The sequence below is a fragment of the Fusarium graminearum genome, chromosome 4, assembly GCF_000240135.3.
Source record: "Fusarium graminearum PH-1 chromosome 4, whole genome shotgun sequence".
Taxonomy (NCBI): Eukaryota; Fungi; Ascomycota; class Sordariomycetes; order Hypocreales; family Nectriaceae; genus Fusarium; species Fusarium graminearum.
The window spans coordinates 921763-941990 of NC_026477.1; the positions used below are offsets into that span (position 1 = coordinate 921763).

A 20228-nucleotide genomic window follows, 5' to 3' on the forward strand; every position below is an offset into this window, starting at 1 on the left:
TCCCCGACCCATGAGCCAAAATTAAATCGATTCAACTGGTAAGCCAAGCTTGAGAGAGGAAAGAGGAGAACCCTGGACTTGGCACCACCAACGACATCCCATCTTGGACTCTTCATCAATCTCGAAACCACATAACTGAGACGAGATAGTACAGATATTATTGCTTCCAGACAAAAAGAACGCAGAGCCCTACGCCCAGTTCGACAGAAACGTCCACTAATACAGGCGAGATCGGCAGTCAGCGCGCGGAAATCCGGCGCATTTAGCACGCATTTGATACTCCCTCTTCAAAAGTGCGGATCGCATCACATCCGCATCCCACAACCCGGCCAGACCAAAAGGCCAATCAAGACGCTGTCGCATCAGATTCTAATGTGATTGACCTGGTTGTTCGATTTAGGCGAAATCGCTCTTCTCGAAAAAACCACAGTAGCGTCCAATACGGCAGCCTCATCTCGCCACTCTGTTCCAGCGTTTTCAATATCCTTCTCATCCCACACCCTCACGTTTCGACAGCTTCCGCTCCACCCTCACCTCCAATTCCCATCTGCGTCTGCTTCAACGTGGGCCCCTTCGAAACGGCTGACGTCGCTCTGCACTCGACCGGCCCTGACTTTTCGATCCTAGGCCTAGTCATTCGAACAAAAGAGCCGCCGCATTCCCATTCCCCTTCTATACCCCGTCGAAGCCGGACGGAGGCACGTCTTGTTTGGGCCCTACCGGTATCCCATCAACCCCGTCTTCCAGCTCAGCCCACACCCCCCTCGATCCACGATCCTCAAATCCACGACCCCTGCGTGCGACCTTCTTCCACAGATGCTTCTCTTCGTGGATCCGTACTGACTGTTCTGATCCTCTCAACCACGTCTTCTGTTGGTTCACTCCAGTCTTTTTCTACAACTCTCTCCACACAACCTCAGAGCGGGTCGGAATGATCAACCTCCTCAGCCTATCGTCCTCTATGGAGACTCCTACGGTCAATGCTTGTTGAGGTTCACGCCCCTAGACCAGAGAGTCACCCCGTGCGCCCTTCCCGTTCCGCAACGGCCGGTCGTGGGACCCTACTCGACTTCATATAAGTCCCGTCTCCCTCCAATGGACCTCTGCAGGGTCACGGCCGAGGACGATGGATCATCCACGATCGCTCCCACCTCGCCGCCCCTTAGGCGGCGTGTCTCAATGGAGGAGGACCTTCACTATCAGCGTGTCATGACGAACCAGCCTCGACCCTCCCAGCCGCCTCCGTACCAGCAAGAGCGAGATCCGCCGTCAACAACATCGGACGTCTCCCAGCATGGAGATATTCTAGGGAAGGAGAAGGAGCTCAAGACTGGCGGGGGCGGCCAAACTCAACCTCACCCGGATACAGGAAAAGAAAAGCTTCCCGCCTACAACAACTCAATATCGTTGGAGGGCGTCTTTGATAAGAAACACGAAATCGAAAACTTGATAAAGAGGGCCGAAGATAGACAATGGTATCCAGTATATGTCTGTCTAAACGGCACCGCACTCAATATCTACAGCACCAAGAAGGCTTGGAGCTGGGGTAGGACACGCGATGATGGACCGTCCGTTAACCCAGATAACCCGCCATGGGTGAAGAAGGGCAAGCTTGAGAAGACGTACAGCCTATTGTATGCGGATGTTGGTATCGCTGCTGACTACAAGAAGTAAGTTGCTGCAATTGGTATGGATGTAACGAGGAGTCCAGGTTGCTAACATGATTCAGACGGCGATATACCATCCGTGTTCGAGCTGAGACTGACCAATTTCTCCTATGCTGCGTCGAATTGAGCACGTTCAACAAATGGCTTGAAGGTCTGTTTGCAGCCATCGACATTGCTCTACCCTTGGAGGACCGAGACTTTCCCCGCGATATGTCTATACCCCGAATACAACGAATCCGTTGGTTTCACGGCCAATCACCTACCGCTACCGCCATCGACTTGTCAGAGCTAGGAATTGAAACAGGCTCTGAAGAAATATCAGCGACAACAAGCGAGGCCCGACCATCTTTACCTTTGGCTCCAGAATCCCAAACCCGACTTGAACCTGAAATCGAGGTCGAAGGTGACGAAGAAGAAGTGGTAGAACCTCCTCCTCGGATAGACCTTGCCCGCCGACTCAGCACAACGTCATACAACAATATGGGTATCGACCCTGTCGATGGAAAATGGATACCAGAACATCAGTGGTCGAGTGCTCACGACTTGCTGTATGCCAAGCTTTGTTACAGCAACCTTCTTTTCAGAAGTCCCCGCAAAACGCCATACATCATCAACAAGGGCAAAAAGTTCTATGTTGATTGGACGACTGGCCGAACGGTCAGGGTTCTACCTCCAGCCTATGGTGAAATTGACTACTTTGGAGCTTGGCAAACGGTTCATACCGAAAACAGACTCATCTAAGGTCTTGGCCATACGGATATACGATATAAACATCTACCCATCACACTACCTCCTCCCTACCATCTTCGCTGTATCCTCTTTCTCTTTCACAACACACAACTGGGACCGGTCACATCCCATCCCGACACCACACATCACTTTTGATGGTTGATTCAACGTTTTATACAATCTAGAACATCTATTACACAAATTCACATACGAAAACAGAGGCACTACACCTCACATCTCATCTTTTTTACGACCGTACATAGCTACTTTGCATATCTGGCGCATGAAAGGCTGCGGATTGCACCAGCCAATGGTGATGATGGCTTACGATCATGGGACGGAGTTTGCATTTGATTTATCGTTTTCTTGTTAGATCAGCTCATGATGGCTTTGACATGGGGATCGGTATACGACACGCTGGTCTGTGAGCCACCCCATTGAGCCATATCATTTCTTGCACATACAGCCTGCTGCGACAGGTTTTTACATATAAGTTCATATATATTCGTTCCTATGAGGCGTTGCCTCTAAAACGAAACTGTTGAATAGCAAACATGCCTGAGATAATTCTGCTGCGAAATAATTGATTGTTGATGAACATTTCTTCGTAAAACATAACAAGAGATGATGGTATCGTGCTCCTTAGCAAAAATAGCCGCCCCATGACTCCGAACTTATCACATAACTGAGCTCTATACAGCTCCTCCTATTTAAATAATTTAACCCCTCAAGTCGTCGCTCCCTGTTGTCCCTGCCCTCCTCCATTTGCAGCTTCAACAGCCGTTATTCCCTGTCTTGTCTCGGCAGCAACATCGCCTACAACCGGGCGCAACGCGTCATTTGCGCCCTGAACATCAGCTACCACAGCCTCCAGAGTATCAAGTAAAGCTCGAATCTCTTCTCTTTGGCGTTGTACTTCATCGTACAACAAGGCGTTTTGTGATTGTGTCGTTTGTAGGCGTGCATTAAGCTGCGATTGGTGGGCTGTGAGGTTAGGCGTGAGATGGGCGGCGAGGATGGTCGGTGGAGGGAGCATATGAGGTCTGTATGAGTTTTAGCATAGAATTGGGTCATGCCTGGAAGAGAAACGCACGGTGTTGGTGTTTCTGTCGTCGATTCCGCTCGTCGCCGTGATGCATCACTAATGAGACTCTCGAGATCGTTCAGTTTGGGGACAACCTGTCTCGAAACCATGATATTCTCAAACTCTTTCTGTGAATCCCGCCAGGTCAGCACTTTTCTTTCCTCGTAAACACTCATCCAACAATACGAACCTCGCACTTCTCGCTCAACTTATCAACCATCTGTCCCTGGACCTGCCTTAGCACACCCTCCGCCCTCTTCGCAATAGTAGGGTAGCACCCCGCGACATTCTGCCAGCCGGCCTTCCCCAGTGTCTTTTTCAGCGATCGCGCATAGAGCTCTTGGAGACGCGCTGCGCGGGGACCGGGAGATACGGCTGTGTGGCGCTGAGGGAGGGGAGGGCTCGCGGGGGTTTCTTCTGTTTGTTGTTGCCCTGCTTCTTGCGGGGTCGCTTCGGCTTGCGCGGGAGGCTCGGGTTGCGGTTCGGGCGCCATTGGGATAAGGCTGGTCAGGATTGTGAAATAGGTGGTGGTAACGTTGGGGATGCTTGGTCTTTATGGTTGACGCGACGGGTTGACGCGTGGGGTAAATCATTACATTAATTGTAGCACGTGCTGCACTTTCAATGAGTAGTCATGATACGCAAAATACCGAAATGTTCTCATGATAGATTATGACCAGCGTCAATCTAGTCATTTACATTCAAAATGTCTATGTGCGTCTATGAAATCGGCTTGTCAAAGCCCGTTGTATGCCTTGTATATATATGTACCATGTATCCCTAACCCATCCCACATTATCAAAAGGCTCTCTCTCATCAGCTCATGCAACTCCCACACAAGTTACCATGATGTAGCCTTCTTTTTGTGACAAGAGCCCGTTTTACTCTTCAAGTAGAAAAATCTATAGGGGTATCGGTAATAAAACAAAAAGAAAAAGTATCCAAGGAAAAAAAGTGTTCATCACATGTACAGTGAAAGTTCTCATCCGTTGGCGGCCAAAATCGCTGCCGCATCCGCATCTATTGTGCGATCCTGTTTTCCACCATTTCGTTTCTTCTCTTCCTCCTCTTTCTGGATGCGATTCACTTCTCTTTGTCGCTCATGGCTCACGTATGTGGCGTATCTCAGGGTTCCCAATGTGAGGACTGCCATGAAGAGTATGCCCAGGACAGAGCGACGGATGAGAATCCAGCGCACGGCCTCGATCTCAGACTTTGCATCGCTACTAAGTACACTGCTGATTTTGTAGTTGATTTGTTGAACCTGGAATATTTGTCAGTTGGCTAGCTCAGGCCGACATCGGAGGGGTATTCATACAGCGCTCTCCACGACTTTTTGCTCTTCCCTGACAGCCATCTTCCGATCGTTGAACGAGCCTCGCACATTATCGTTCAATGTGTGAAGCTCTTGGTTGAGTGATTGTGCCAGGATATCAACCTCGTGCTGCAGGTGCGTGCGTTGCTGTCGTAGTTGTTCCTCTTCGAGCCGTCGGTTGTTTTTTATCTCGGTGCTTAATTCTGAGCAGGCTGCAGTAAAGAGATATGTTTCCTAGTATTTTCTGTTAGCTCTGTTCGACGCTGACTCGCTGTAATAAAGCTATCCTCACATTTTCAACGTCGCTCTTGCTAACCAGAGTTGATTGAGCAATTTCCAAGTTCTCTGCGAGCAACGTTCGAATGGCCTTCATTGATGTTGTAGCCTGCTCCTGCGACCAGCCCCCACCCTGCAAGTGCTTCACGAGCGAGTAACTGTCAAAGTGGTGGACGTATGGTGGTGGAGACATGGCTGGGCCAGGTCTTGTCGTCTTCGTCTTCGCCTCGGGTGGTTCCATGTGTAGTACAGCCTCTAGAGGTCCGCTCTGTTTAGCCTCTTCACGAGCCATTCTGGCCTGTTCCTCCTTTGTTGTCTCGTTTTCCTTGTTAGGTTGTTGTGGTTGTGTCTCGTTGGTCGAAACTGATCTGTCGGGTGTGGGCTGCAATTGCTCTTGCGCTGTCGCTGTCGTTGTGGCTGTAGATGTCTCAGGACGAATGGCGCTGTCGCTGATAAGAGGATGCGAGGTATTAAGGTTCAGAGTTGGGTCTGCCTTCAGAAGTTGAGGCTCAATGGCCTTCCCTCTCCTTCGTGCAAAGGTGCCTCTGTGCCTGGTAAAGCCAGCTGTAGAGCGAGGCGCCACGCGTATCCCACGCAGCACCTGTGGACTCAGGAAGGTCAGTCGGGCGGCGGCCGTCATGTCGAGCAACGATTGCTTCAAGGTCGAAAAAGGGTCAGCGATGACTACCGAGTCTCTAATTATTCAATCATGAAAATGAAAACAGGATTCGTGTCGGTAGAGATTGTGTCTGGAATGAGCTACAATTCCCCCATTCCTGCCTTGACGTTGTGAATTAATGAAGAATCTCGGAACGGGGATCGGCAATCCGAGTGCGTTGGCTTCTCATCTGCACTTGCACGTGGCGGCGTCATAGCTATTGACCAAAATAGTTAGCTTCAAGGGTGATGGTTTCTAGGGTCCCATTCTAGGTACATACCGATGTTAGCCGCAGGGGTATGGATACTTGATGCGTAGACTAGATTCCTCAACTTGGACTTGAAAACTTCATTCATAATTATACCTAGAGTAAGGTGACTACCGCCTCAGCGCTTTTCCCGTGTTTTTTCGTAGTTCCTAAAGACCGTTCTTCCAGACTAGATTATCACCATATTCCAGCCGGTACTGTCTTTCCTTTCCCCATATGACCCCGGTATAAACCAAATAAAACTAAACCGTAGTAAAGACGATGAAAGTACGGAATACAAGAAAAGAGTGAAAGAACAAAAACAAAGTGAACAAACTCCCAGAAACCCATTTGAAAACACCTTTCGCCTTTGCAGATACTCCCCCCTGTATTAAACACCTTGGATGGTGGTATATAGCCCAGGTTCCGGACCTGGGTCAAAGTCCATGTAGGACCCCCAAGGAAGCCTTTTGCGGTTATGTATCCTAAACCTTCCCCGTCTATTTGTAAGGGTGCGAAGCAAGTGTACGTGAATGTGGATGAATCCGTTATCGTTGTCCGTTAGCAAGCGCCCATGCATCATCGTCTCGAACCCGTGGGTTTGCCTCCGTGTTCTTGCCGTCGGTGGGATGAACTTCGATGGCGCTCGTGCCAGCGCTTGGAAGACTGTCGCTCTGAGGACTGTTGGTTTCATTCGTCAGCGCTGGAGTTGGCGCTGCTGAGTCAACTTCGACTTGAAGCCTGCTCTCAATCGCCTCCCGCCTCTTGTCTTCCACAAGAACCTTGTCCAGCGCCGGGAATGTCCTGTTGGGAGATGTTGCCTTGATGGAGTCCACGCAAGTTAAGATTGCACGCTTGAGTTGGATTCGCTCCTGGCTTCCCCATTCAAGGTGCTTGAGCAAACTCGCTACATTGTGTTAGTTAAACAATTGAAAACGAATAGAAATAGAAGTACTCACCAACCACGTAGTTGCCGAATTGATCTTTCAACGTGTTCTCCAACCTATCCTCGGTATCGTCATCTGGGGAGAGTTGTTTGCGGATTTGAGTGCGCTGTTCAGGGGTGCCGAACTTGATGCATTTCTCAACCACATGGGATCCAAGTTTGTGGTGGCAGAGCTCAAATAGCCTGCTCATGACATGTTCAAAGAAGCGGTCCCGATCCTCAGGGCCTCTATGCTCAATGATATGCCCAGCAACATAGTTGCCCCACTGGTCCGTGACAAGTTTGTCCATCATAAGGATGAGGCTTTCCACGAGCTTCTTCCTGTCATCCTCCTCGGCGTATTCGAGCACCCGCTGTAAGATGCGGCAACTGAATGAATTCGCCGAGAGTTCTCTCGCGTGTTCCTGGCAGGCTACAGTGATAAATTTGACATCCTTTGGGGGCATGGTTTGGACGAGTTTTTGAATCACGTGGTTTCCGCACTCGTCTTGCGATAGCGATTTGATGACATCGTAACTGTGAATTTCGTCAAGAATTCCAACAATGTGGCTGGGCGGACAGCAGTCCACAATCTTTTGAAACACCCGGCATCCATATACGTTGAGGGATAGTTGAACGATATGACCTTTCACCGCCTGGATAACGTGCATCTTCTGGGCCATGCTACCATTTTCAATCAGCTTTTGGCAGACGTAGTTGCCATAGAGATCCTTCATCAAATTGATCATGTCCGAGCCAATCTCGTTGAACATTGCCTGCTTGTCTTCGCTCTTTGCTTGTTGCAACTTATTTTGGATGAATCTTGAAATGTCTTGAGTGCCACATGCTAAAACAACGTGGCCAAAGACCATATCGAGAGTGAGGTGTTGTTTTTTGTCAGATTTCAAGCTGGCAATGAAGTCTCTGCACCATGGGTCAAGGGTCGACGCGGATTGATTATGGTTCCCGTGTGCGTTCACTCCTGAATTCACAAAGTTGCTTTGCTGGTAAAAAAACTGCATTGGTGCGTTCGAAGAGGGCATACTGAGCGCAGGATTGAGGTATGCGGTCTGAAGAGCAGTGGTATTTGGCCTGGGGTGGTAGGGCGGATATTGATGCTGGCTTGGCATACGACGTTCACTCTCATTCTCGAGTGGTCGGGGAATAGACTCTCTCGAACCCAAGGGACTCAAGAAATCGTTGTAGCTGTTGCCCTGATCCATACGACTCGTGGTGGGATATAGGGCAAGAATGTTCGCCGAGTTGCCGCCAAGGCTGCTGCTGCTGGCATGGTTCGTGATATTCTGGTTCCAGGCTTGAGAAGCAGGATTGAGTGGGGTCCTGCCAACCGAGGACAAAAGGGATTGGTTGTCTAGACCCTGAGCGTTGTTGAGACTGAAGGCGTGCTGGTTGTAGGTTTGCTGGCTCATCAACGACTGTTGGTAGCGCATTCCAGATTGGGAGTGGATTGAACTGCTGGGATTGTGGGAAACACCAAAGGACGGCTCCGGTCGAGAAACTGAGCCAGCTGAACCGGCTGCGTAACCAAAGCCGGTCGAGTTCATCATGTCCTCAGAGTTCCCTGTACTGTTGAACCTCGTGTAGCCTGTGGATGTGGAGCTGTCTGGCATTCCCATTTGAGAAAACGGATGGGTCAGGTGTCTCAATTCGTCAGTTCCGTTCGTCCTGTTGTTCGGGGATGAACTGTGTGATTGCGAATTCGAAGATGTGTGCCATATTCCAGTGTTGTTGGATGCGTTGCGAGTGTTGAAGAGGTCGTTTGATCGGTCGACATTGTCTAGAATTGAGAGTAAGCACACATGTCCTTCTTTGACAGGATAGCCAAGGGATATCATCATACCTCGCGAGGGTAGGGAATTATGGTTGGTTGCCCAAATTGAAGTTGTGTCGCTGCCGCCTCCATAAGGCAGATTGGAGGGCGGGGGTTGCGATGCTGCGCTCATGTCATTCGTTTGACGGGTAGACCGTCGAAGTGAAAACTATTAAGGAAGAAATGATATTAATATACGACAGTCGATGTGAGAATCGGGAGATATTGATGCTGTGCGGATTGTGCTTGTGTTTGGTTTGGTTTGGTTTGGTTTGGGATGAAGTGCATAAGAAGGTAAGTTGAAGTATGGAAGGGCCAACAAGACCACAGTACCTGCCAGACAAGGTACTAGGTAGGTATGTTTTTTTTTAGTTGACATGCGGTGCAAGTGCAGATTTGAGGTCAAGTCAAGGGAAGGTGGCAGCGACTTAGGACGTGCACTAGACTAGTCTGACTCTGACGCATTTGGTTGAGACTTTTTGGTATAGCACACGAGCATCTCTGACGTCGCACTCCCTAGGCCTGGACCAGGACCAGGACCTAGACGAGGCAGGACAAGCGAAACGACAAGCCCTTGAAGCGAACCGACAGTGGAGGAGGAGGGGAGGGCATCACTACTAAACTACCAGGAAGAGGGAGAGAGCCTTGCAGGTAGCGGGGTAGGTAGGTAGGCAGAAAGACAGACAGACGGACAAATGGACAAATGAAATTTGTTGACTTACGGATGATGTGTAGCTTTGAGACATGGTGGGTGCCTCAGATTTTTGTTCTCTATGGTACCTATAAAAATTAGAATACGGAAAACAAAAAGGCGAGATGGTGGCCGGCGGGTATCTGCAATTCCGCCCCCAGATATATGCTTGTCAATGTTGCCTGGGTTCGTGTAGGATATATGTTTAGGAATGTTGCAGGATCCTGGACAATATGGAGTAAACTGTCCAGGGGTACTTACAAATAAATGTATGGGTCGTTTTGTCCCTTTCGCTGATCGTACTGGAGTGTTTCCGAAAGTTATCCGGTGTCCAAAGATGAGCTGGGTTGCTTTGTATTTATAGTCAGTCGTATGTATATCAGAAAAAGTTAAATTGGTGATAACTTTTTCTGTGCAGAGTTCTCAACAAATGGTAACGAAATGAGTCGAAACTTTCTTGTCCAGAGGTGATCAGGAGGACCAGACGTTGAAGTTTGTTGCTATTCCTCTCCGTTTCTTTTGTGCGGTGGTATTTTTGTAAAGCTTATTATTCCTGACCAAAAGGCATACTATACGAACGAGGAAGAGAAGAAAGAAAGAAAATGTCGGTCAAGGTATGGTGTATCAGAGGGAGCCAGCGTGGATTAAAGGTGAAAAGGTGCGGCCACCCACGGTTGGAACCAGGCGGGCGTATGGCGGTAAATGTAGTCTCCCGCGAGAACGTCCTTTGCTTTGCCTTGTCCAGATGGAATCAAGGGCAGGGCAGGTCAGGTCAAGACCAACGTTGCACGCCGCCGTCGGAATGTGCGGGCCTGGATTAAGTCGAGTTAGACGGAGCTGGTGAGATGTGAGAACGGCCCTTTGGTGTTCGTCCTCCTTGGGTGAAGGGAGAGGGAGTCCTTGTGTGCGGTGAGTAGAGAGGAATGATGGGCGAAACAAGCGTCTGTTTCTACTTTTCTTTCTCTGCTCTCTGATACAAAATTGTATTGGATGTGGAGTAGATAGTAGGTAGCGTATGTAGAAATATGCTTAAAGAGGGCTGTCAACAAGGGTGTATTGGCGAGCAGGGAGGACAGCTCTACGTACTTTGCCTCGCTATAGTTATAATGGCGATCAGGGAGATGCTACAACCAGGTAATAGCCACTCAATAGTGTACAGATGGGATCTATCCAATATAATATAAGCTACTTATATGTAGTTGGAGTTGTAGTTGTGTTTGCAGTCTTACCTGGTACTTTGGTTTATTTGACAAGTGCCTTGTAAATGTCTGCTCAGTGAGACGTATAGGAGCAGGAAGAGACAGGTCAGAATCACGGAGATGCGAACAAAGAGATTCAGAATCTACAGATCCAGAGAGGAGATTTTCTGACATTAAATAATAAAATCACAAATAAAAGCCATATCATCGTTTGTCTAAAAATTTCACGATACCCAACGCAATAGAACCAATCTTGGCCACATCCGAACCAGCAACATATGATGCTGTATACATTGCCTCAATGGCGATGCCATTCTTCTTTCTGGTTGGTGTCATCTTGTGTAAGGTAGTTGTGGAAGCTTTGGTAGTACGCTATGCTCACAGAGATTTGTTGACTGGATATAGATGCCAGACTGACATTCGCTCATGGGACAAGTTCACCGTTGTGTCAACTTTCTTTGTTCATTGTTGAACCCGAGGCCGGGCTGCGACCGCACATGAACGGGCTCCAGCGCTTGGCTGGCCGGCCGCTATCTCTGTGTTGCCTCGCTACTTGGTACAATGAGGGGGGCTCGCATCTCCCGAGTGTCGTACAGACAGACAGGACCAGTAACATCGAGATGAATCGTCTGTAGCTTGTTTGATACTGGTTGGCAGCCCCGCCGCTTGTATGATGCTTTCGGTCCTTGTATCAGCATTTAGTTCAAACATTGGTCTTCAGGTGATTGCTTCGGTTCAACTCGATTTTAAGCAGATGGCAGTGCAAATCTTGTATTGTAGGTTTGATACCGATGGTTTGATAAGACTCAATCAAGCCTCAATATTCCCAGCTCAAGGGCTCTCCAAGCCAAGGCGGGCGGCCCCTTCCTTGGCTAGACCTAGATCGTCTAGGTGCCCGCAACACCAGACCCAACCAGGTTAGGTTTACTCATCACCCGCATTAGTAACCACATCCCCAAATCAGGGAGAGGTGTTGGCTTTGGCTTTGGAAATGGGATCATATTTTATCCTCATGAAAGCTTCCTGTATCTATCAATAATAACCCTTTCCATAAGCAACTCGTGAACTGAATTGTGGATCGCATGACCCGGTACTGACCTTAGAGTTCACACAATCGCCATATAATTATCCTCATCAAAAACTCAAGCATAAGCCATATTGTAGACATAGGGTATGTAGCGATGCGGTGAGGTCCATATCGAATTTTACGATAATTCAGGACCTCAACTAACCTGTCCAATAGCGAAAGAATAGGGGTCCAGATTATATTTCTCCTGGCCCCTTCAGCTCTCCAAGCCCTGCTCAGTTCTGGAACCTCCAGGGTGAGAGAGCAATGACCATAGGTAACTTCGGCTTATTGCCTCCTTTATTCCATCAACCTTCGCATGACCCGCTGCTGAGGGCAATTTGCGATGCACGTCCCGTGCTGTCTCAACACACTCAAAAAAGCAAAATGGTCCGAGAGAGAAAAATATTTGACAGATCGAAAGCCCGAGCAATCGCCTGGGAGAAAAGCTTATTGGGGGATGGTATATGCTTCAACATGGAGTTGTTGTTATCATGGCTGTAGAAACCCCCATCACGGGCATAGAATATCAAGCAAAGGTCGTCATGCAAGGACAGCGCATCTCCCAGCCATTGCAAGAACTCTGATAGCTGGATGCAAGGGAGAGTTTTCTATAAGCAGTCGTGTGATGCGACTTTCAAGTTGAGCTGAGCCACTGGAATTGGCTACTATCACCACGTAAGTTATCTGCCTACTCACCATATGCCGGATGCTGTGTACGTGTCGACAATTACACTGCCCAGCAGTTTCAATGTGATTCTATCACCCACTTCACCTGTAGCCAGAATGCCAGTATGACCTGATGTCAAGGTTCGGATATTGATAAGAATCCGATGTGATCATCGCCATCGTCAGTGGTTGACAAATGACTTTGTTTGTTGTTATGCCTAGTGGGTAGCTGAAAAGTTGGCCTCCTAAGTCTTAGGGTATAAAAATAAGTAGTCTAAGAAGCTTAGTCTAAGAGCCATAAGATGTCCTAATAATTTTGTCTCATGCTCCTAGCGGTCAGTTTTTCTGATACCCTGAACGCATGCCAAACTGTTTCATTTTAGATTTTGGGGTTCGCGGTGATAGCCTCAATATTGCATTCCGCCAAATAGACATACTAGACTGAGCTTAAACAGCTATGTCCTCTATCTCACCCAGCAACCATCCCTCAACTATGAGAATTCAGATGATGGGTGAACAGGTCAATGCGCTGTCCTCGGCAGTGACAACCACGATATCCATGAAATCCTCCGTGCTGAAATCTCAGCCTCTATTATCTAGGCGATCCGGCTTTCGAATAACAAAAGACATCAACGGATCAATGCGGCTGAGGTTGTCCACCTGGTGGAGAGAGATAATCTAGCCTGTCTCTGACAAGATCCCAAATTAGGGTCATAGTGTCGGAACTAAGACTTCGGCCAAACAGTCCCCATCTTACTATCCCACCGAAATTCCCAAGCGATTCATGATACAGAGTAACATATGCACGTTCTGATCTATGAACCAGTGAAACAAGTCCTCAAGGAGCAACCTAGGTAGCCTCGGGATCGAGAGGATTAGTCTCAGATGGCCTTACTTAACTTACATACGCATAGTACGGAGTAGCGAATGGACCAGCAGAGTCAGGCAGTGAGGCTGTTCAGGCGACTCAAATTCCTCATCCTTGTTGGTCTTTTAAATGAATACTCGACTCTGGCATGAACCAAGACGCCATGTAGCGAGTAAATGCACCGAGGAATACCTCGACTCTATATAGTGAATCAATACAAATTTCGTCCGGACATCTCCCTTGAGAGAATGGATATTTGCCCATGGCACAGCAGGCAATGAATGAGGTGACGTTGACATCAAGGGCATGCGTTTGTTTACTTGAGTGTTTTTGTTGGAGCAGAGTAAAGACTGGGATCAGGATGGAGCATCCATGGCAATGAATCCCGAGCTTCCGACGACCAAAGTCAGTCAAAGCTCTCTAGTAAGATGACAAGCCCGCGAGAAAGGGGAGGCACCGCCTATATGTCTCCTGGCCGTATCAAATATCGTAAATAAAAAGCGCAGTTATTGGGGCCACCCTAAATGAAGCCGGAGAAGAGACCAAGGAGACGAAATATTACAAGGAATGACCGATTGCGTGCCCTTTCTGGCACCGAGCATGGATCAGGCCTGCAATCAAAGACATGGACCGCACCTTTACCTTTGCGATCGTCTGGCCTAGTAATAGAATCAGCACACTTGATCGAACGCGTGTTCTTCATGCTTATGTCCGTGTCCATCCGTAGATCGAGCTCTGAAGCAGCAACGACAAAGGTACTCCTGGCTATTATCATTGCACAACATCTGAATAACATCGTCACGCGCATCCGGCTGAGGCGTTTCGCTTTCATTCGAGGCAATCTGGGGTCTCATCCTCCAGTTGCTTTTGCATCTTCGCAAGCGTCGTGGCGTTGGCTTAGCTTGTGCTTGGTCTTTGAGGCTTGTCCTTTTTCTTCTGTGACAACCGTTCGTACCTTGCATTGGCGTCGAATTCGAGTGGGTAAGAAGACCCATCTGCTTGCCTTTGCCACACTCGTGTGAACATTAGGCCCCTTTCAGTATGTTTAAGATGAGTACAAAGAAATTCGGTCCAATCCAAGCAGGACTGTACTCTTTATCGATAAACGTTCTGTTGCAGTTGGGCCGGTTCTTTGTTGTTTTCTGCTCTCGTCCAGTCGAAGGTGCGACCCATGGCTTGGCAGGGGAAGCGGGGATGACAGTAACGGCCCCGACCAATGAAGCGCGCGCCTACAGGGGACATGTGAGTGTCGAGTGCAGCGAATCCCAGCGAGTATCCTGACTCTTTTGAAAGAGCCAAGTTGATTAACGGGTCGGCGGACAAGGGCCCAAGGGGATGAGGAGAGGGGATGGAGAATCTAGAGCAAACACTGCCTTCCATCTCCTGCTCCTGCTCCTGTTTAAAGTGACATTGAACAGCTCTTGGTAAGCGGGACCCTAGCGACATGTCTTATTGGCTGTGTCTTACTAGCCGGCTGCGGTGAGGCCCCGCACCCTCCTGCCTTCACAAGGAAAAACGCACCCAAACTCACCAGAGAAGGTGCCCCAGCATCACCACCATCGGTTGGATTAGCGGCCAATTGCAGCGACTGTGCCCCTGGGACAACCAAGGAAACAGTGGTCCTAGTGCCTGTCCAGCGTCTTTCGAGCGCCTAGTGCCCCTGTACCCTGGCACAGTCATTTCGCTCCCCTGTCGAGATGCCATGGAATGATCACCTCTCCCCCAGCTAAAACCGTTCGTCCCTCTCTCCCGCTTTGTTTCTTTTTCTTTTTCAACCCCAATCCTCGCGGGCCAGTTATTGTGAATATCGTCTACGGCATCGTTTTGTAACTGTACAATCTTGTTCTCAGCACTTTCTTGGATCTTCAGCTTCACTCTTTCAGCTGATATCCGTCCGGTCTTTCCAACCCCCTCTATCCCTTCGTTATACCCACTATCTAGGCCCTTCACCAGCCACCTTGGTTTACGATATCCGCCAGGTATTCACCAAACGAACTATTGGCGATATCTTCTCCCTGGCGTACGTTTTTCTATCTCATCTGACCCTCCACCGGCCACCTTGGTTTCTCGAGTTTCTGTCTGTTTGGTCCGTCCGTTTCTGCAGCACGTCATGGCATATGGCATGCATTGAATTGGTGGGATCGCCGTGCCTTTGAATTGGTCAAGTGTTGACCGTCAACTCTCGATGGGCTCTTCCGGCCATTGTGCGGAATGGCGGTTGGCTACAATATTGGAGGCTGCGTTGCAGATGGACTTGACGACTGTCACAGCAGGACTTAATCGCTCTCGCCGGTGAAGGTGGCTCTTTTGCCATGAAATGGTTCGCTAACATTGTCATGTATAGACGTAATCGGCCTTACATTCGTTCTCTCTGTACACGGAGCATTCATCGTTATCACCAACTCAGAACACTCGCTGCTGTACCCACATAACATTAAAACTTAAACTCTATTCACGATGCCTTCAATTCTCAACCTCGTTACCCGATCCGACATGCCTGCGGATTCCAATGGCTCAGACGACAGCATGATCAACCTGATGCTTGGCCTTCTCGGCCTTGTTTTCCTCGGCCTTATTCTGGTCGCCATCCTGTTCCTCTTCCGCCGCGCTCGTCTTCAGAAGCAGGCTGCTACCATCAAGTCCGAAGAGGACGGCCTGCCTTCTTACTACGATAGCGACACCAAGCGCTTTCCCAACCACCGCGGCCTTACCATCGAGACAACGCACAACGGCCGCTCCAGCGTTTTCGTGATCAACCAAGACGGTCGCCCCATGCTTGCCAACCCCAACTCTCCTCCTTACTCTCCCGACAACGTCCCAGAGATCCACATCACCTTCCCTGATGAGCAGGACGAGCAAGGCCGACAGCAGAACGGCCGAGTGCTGGTTGTTCGTGTCGGTGACAACTCCGCTGTCGGTCTGGAGCCCATGAACGACGAGCAGCTCCCTGCCTACGAGAAGGAGGCCAAGGGTCAGTTCTACTCGATCGACATGGACCAGATCGGCGGTCTTAAGGAGAAGGATCGTACTCAATTCCAATAAAGAGATGCCTCCCACTTGTTGCTTCTCTTCTTTCCAACCGTCGCCGGCGATGCTTTTTCGACCCGTCTGGACGACTTTGTCACGACAAAGCTTTGAATACGATTCTTCTTTTTGGGAACATTTCCCACACAAAAACTAGCGAATTAACCCGCCTTTCATGGCTCGACCTTGCCATTCAGCAACCGGAGAGTCACGGCAATTTTCATGACCCGTTACTATATACCCGTTTACGCTGCGGTCTAATTTTTCGCATTGCTACCTATCAGTGGCCATCCCTCCCCCATCATACTTTTGCATATCTCGATTTCCCTTTAGCCGACTCGCATAACTACTACAACGCTACTATGGTCCAAGGTCCGAGAGAAGGGCTTAATCAGTTATTGAAAAAGAATTGGAGAGGGGTGGTAGTGCACCCCGAGGAGAGGCCTTGGATCACTCTGGCAGTTGATGGATAGCATGGGCCAAAGCAAAACACTACATTTAGCAATTCTTATATCTATTCTATGGGGGTTGGGCCTTGGGACATTACGCATGGCGCACCTTGGAGTAGCAACCATCTATATCTATATCTATCCCTAACTAGTCTAGTTGATAGTCCATAGTGTATAATTTCTTATCCTACTATCATGCTTTGACGAACACCTGATACAACTAGTGACTGAAATATGGCCACGCTTTAGGCCAGGCACGCTGACGTTTCAAGGGAGGTTGGCTTGGCTTTGGCCGTATGGGTAGTAATGCGACATCGTTACATTCGTAGTGTTGCCTTTTCCATCGAGTGTTTCAACGAGTGAGCTTTTTCATTGGTCGTCTTGTTTGCGGGGGATCTTCGAGCCCGGCCGTCTTGGAATAGAAACATACAAAAGTAAGTCTTCAAACTTACTTCCTGGAGGCTCATCAAGCTAATGCCTTTTCAGACTTGAAACAATTCCCGTGTTCGCTGTCGCTATTGTCGATGTAACACATAGTGTGACGATGTTATCGATCTGGCCCGTTCAACACTCATTACACCAAATGGTGCTCTTTTGTACAGCAAGCAAAGGAACATGATTGTTATTAACTGGTTGTCATTTTATCTTTTAAGACCTTTTAAGGACGCTTATACTTTGTTCATTCCCGTCGCCTCAGAAATCATGCTCTGCTATCCCACCTATAAAACAAGTCCTCAAACATTACACCAATAAGTAAAGATTAATAGCAAACGTTGCAAGCTGTCAAAGCGCAACTATAATAATCCCTCGTCGCAGTCTCCCCTTTCAACAACTTGGGTATAATTTAGTTTCCAGTCTTCTGCGCACCCACGTTCTTCGTTAAAGTCGGCGCACCAATAGGGCACATGACCTTAGGACACACGCATGTGTTATCAGCACCCTCAGGGCGCACTTCGCAGACGATAGCTTGGTCAGCCACGCTACAGCAACAGCAGGGCGTTTTGGCAGGATCAGTCGTGGCGGGCTTCTTGTCTTCCTGTCGCTTGACGACGGTGGCTGTCGGAGTTGGCGTAGAAGTGGCGGTAGCGGTGGCAGGCCAGTAGGTGGGAGCGTTGACTGGGCACATGACGGCGGCGCAGATGCAGTCTTCGGGCTTGACATTCTTTTGGCAGACAATGGCAGGTTGGGAGATGTCGCAGCAGCAGCAGTCTTTTGTTTGTTCTTGAGCAGGCGCTGCGAGTGCGACACTGCTGAGGAGGAGAGCGGCGGCAGTAAAGAAGCGCATGATGAAGAGTTGATCGGTGGAGGTTTTTCTGGTGAAAGAATACTCTTGAGGTAAAGAGTCGTTGGTGCTGAAGGGCGGAAGTGAGGAAGAGAGAGCGTATATGTGGTAGTGTAAGTGAAGCGTGTGCGTGAACAATGAATGGTCTTTGTTTGCTAGTGAATCACCAAGAAACTTAGGAGAACAAGTAGGACAGGACAGGATAGGACAGTGATATAAAGAAATTACCCTCTCCTCCTAGACGAGCAATAAGGTTCTTTAAGTACTTCACGGAGGCATCCGTACCTTCGCAAAGAGCAAAAGCCAAAAACTGGGCAACCGTGACGGGCTGATGAAACAGTCCCGTCCCTTCCCTGGTCGGTGATCAATTTACTTCGGGAAACTGCATGTCTGACAATCGCAATAAACCCAGTCGAATCCTGAATCCTCCCTCTGAGAAAACATCCAAACGGCACAAAACAGGCTGCTGTGTGCCCTACTCGATGATATCAAAGCGCTCTTGGCAGATTGCAGGATTGGGAGGGTCAGCCATCTAGTGAAACTAACTTTCTCTTAATCCTCAACGCCAAAGCTTTTACTTACTCCAAAAGTGAAGAACCACAGCCAAAGTTAACTGAGCCCATCATCTACATGAGACTTTTGGCTCTTTCTTTAGCAAACTCAAAAGGGCCCTGTGCGCTGATTTTCCCCCATCATTTATGTTCACCTAGATCGTTTCAGATACTACACTCTGGGCTCTAACTAGTTTAGTCGCTGACGACAAGAAGACATTGATGGAAAAAGTCGATGTGCCGTTTGTCATCAGGCTGTAGTGAAGTTTAAGCTTCGATATACCGTTACATTGGCGAAGAATGTAATTTCCAATCGGTTCAACGGTCAGGACAGAGTTCCGACGGGCCGCGTAAACGAGATGGCATTGTTGTAACTCCTTTTCCCACCGACCTCAACTCCAACCACATCCATGAAACAAGCGACATAACGAGATAGGCTAAAACACCATAAGCAAAACATGACAGGCAAAATACAAACAGATATTATGCAATACGACCATAAACAAGAAACTGCTATGCATCATCGACAATAGCACAGCCTGGAATTTCCCTATGTCATCTTGTTTCTTCAGCGGACGGCCTTGACAAAGATCGGCAGCGCATGCCCCTGCTTTCAAGTTAGCTACATGCTGTGACAAGGAATCTAGAGATCGCTGCTTCAGCTTCAGCCTCAGGGAGCACAGGACGGTGGACATGACGATCTTCTGGTGCTGGAACGAACGAACGGGGCTGTCGTTCGGAAAAAACTTGTTCAATAGTCTTGTGTATTTGATCTAGGAACGCATATGTGCCGTGGCTATGCATGCAGGTACACTGCGCCATGTTCTTCAACTACGCGTATGACAAGCGGTCCATGACCCATGGAGTTCACAAATCGAACAGACGGGTATTTTGCCTGTGTTTCATATTGAGTAGTTAGATATGACATCAATAAGGTTAAAGTCAAGATTCGCCAGTCAAATTGTTTACGGGAACACGAAAATGATTCAATAACTTTTGAATTTGTGCCTTGTGGATAACTGAAACCCTAGCTATCGTAACTCAAACACTGACCACCTTTTCCCTATATTTCATAATCCGTCAAAGATTGACAACAAGAGTGTGTCCGGCGACAGCCGGCGAGAGAAGAATAAGCCGTGATAAAAAGAAAAACAAGCCTTTGAAACATTGTTCATGGAATTGAACCTGTTCTCTGACTCGACAAGAATAAACCAGTGCTTGGTATTCAAGAAGCCTCTTGGTTGAAGCATTATACCGACATGAGAGGACGTAAAAACACGATACGCTGTATCGCCCCGATGCAACAGGCAACGAAGGATGAATATAGTACACGCAAAAAGCAAGCAGCTGAATAGACGAAAAATCTAAGAGCCAGGCATGCGAAGAATGGGGTACAAAGATGATCCCTCACGAGGGGTACCCAGATCTCGGCTTTGAGGCTTGGGACTCTTGGGATCGACGTCCATAGCGTCAGCGTGGCTTGGTCGTCGGGACTCGTTCTCATCCATAAACTCCTTGCGCTCAAGACGGCCGCGGACGTACTCACGGAGAGTCTCGATGACGCGCATGTTCTCGAGCCAGCGGTCGTACTGCTCCTCGCGTTCACGTGTAGCATCGCTGACATCAGATTCTGAAGAGGGAGAACCAACAGAAAGAGCAGACTCGCTAGCCTTAGGGGTAGTGGCACCGCTCGTGTC

At 48.7% G+C, this 20228-nt stretch overlaps 8 protein-coding genes across 8 annotated transcripts in view; 2 read left to right on the forward strand and 6 right to left on the reverse strand.

Annotated features, from left to right (window-relative positions):
* Window positions 1–1179: 1179 nt before the first annotated feature.
* FGSG_06707 (uncharacterized protein) lies at window positions 1180–2408 on the forward strand (the record flags this gene model as incomplete). The annotated part of the gene is made up of 2 exons (XM_011328041.1): window positions 1180–1670; window positions 1730–2408. 2 exons carry the CDS (start codon window positions 1180–1182, stop codon window positions 2406–2408), a joined length of 1170 nt encoding a protein of 389 aa, XP_011326343.1.
* Window positions 2409–3123: 715 nt separating this feature from the next.
* On the reverse strand, window positions 3124–3973 carry FGSG_06708 (uncharacterized protein; the record flags this gene model as incomplete). The annotated part of the gene is made up of 3 exons (XM_011328042.1): window positions 3124–3439; window positions 3490–3608; window positions 3671–3973. The coding sequence occupies 3 exons, from the start codon at window positions 3971–3973 to the stop codon at window positions 3124–3126; spliced, it is 738 nt and encodes a 245-aa protein (XP_011326344.1).
* A 255-nt stretch (window positions 3974–4228) lies between these two features.
* Window positions 4229–5827, reverse strand: FGSG_06709 (uncharacterized protein). Its single transcript, XM_011328043.1, has 3 exons — window positions 5088–5827; window positions 4799–5029; window positions 4229–4744 (listed from the first exon to the last, which is right to left on the reverse strand). Exons 1-3 carry the CDS (start codon window positions 5709–5711, stop codon window positions 4463–4465), a joined length of 1137 nt encoding a protein of 378 aa, XP_011326345.1. The 5' UTR covers window positions 5712–5827; the 3' UTR covers window positions 4229–4462.
* A 697-nt stretch (window positions 5828–6524) lies between these two features.
* On the reverse strand, window positions 6525–8469 carry FGSG_06710 (uncharacterized protein; the record flags this gene model as incomplete). The annotated part of the gene is made up of 2 exons (XM_011328044.1): window positions 6525–6883; window positions 6936–8469. The coding sequence occupies 2 exons, from the start codon at window positions 8467–8469 to the stop codon at window positions 6525–6527; spliced, it is 1893 nt and encodes a 630-aa protein (XP_011326346.1).
* Window positions 8470–10250: 1781 nt separating this feature from the next.
* On the reverse strand, window positions 10251–10958 carry FGSG_12969 (uncharacterized protein; the record flags this gene model as incomplete). Its single annotated transcript, XM_011328045.1, has 3 exons — window positions 10251–10547; window positions 10653–10765; window positions 10856–10958. 3 exons carry the CDS (start codon window positions 10956–10958, stop codon window positions 10251–10253), a joined length of 513 nt encoding a protein of 170 aa, XP_011326347.1.
* A 4040-nt stretch (window positions 10959–14998) lies between these two features.
* On the forward strand, window positions 14999–16890 carry FGSG_06711 (uncharacterized protein). The gene is made up of 2 exons (XM_011328046.1): window positions 14999–15245; window positions 15570–16890. The coding sequence occupies exon 2, from the start codon at window positions 15683–15685 to the stop codon at window positions 16265–16267; it is 585 nt and encodes a 194-aa protein (XP_011326348.1). The 5' UTR covers window positions 14999–15245; window positions 15570–15682; the 3' UTR covers window positions 16268–16890.
* Window positions 16891–17542: 652 nt separating this feature from the next.
* On the reverse strand, window positions 17543–17983 carry FGSG_06712 (uncharacterized protein; the record flags this gene model as incomplete). Its single annotated transcript, XM_011328047.1, has 1 exon — window positions 17543–17983. The coding sequence occupies one exon, from the start codon at window positions 17981–17983 to the stop codon at window positions 17543–17545; it is 441 nt and encodes a 146-aa protein (XP_011326349.1).
* Window positions 17984–19895: 1912 nt separating this feature from the next.
* The window catches only part of FGSG_12970 (uncharacterized protein), a gene marked incomplete at both ends in the record, with an annotated part of 2017 nt that continues 1684 nt past the window's right edge, over window positions 19896–20228 (reverse strand). The window contains one exon of the mRNA XM_011328048.1: window positions 19896–20196. Coding sequence (XP_011326350.1) covers window positions 19896–20196 — 301 coding nt within the window. The remainder of the gene's footprint in view (window positions 20197–20228) is intronic.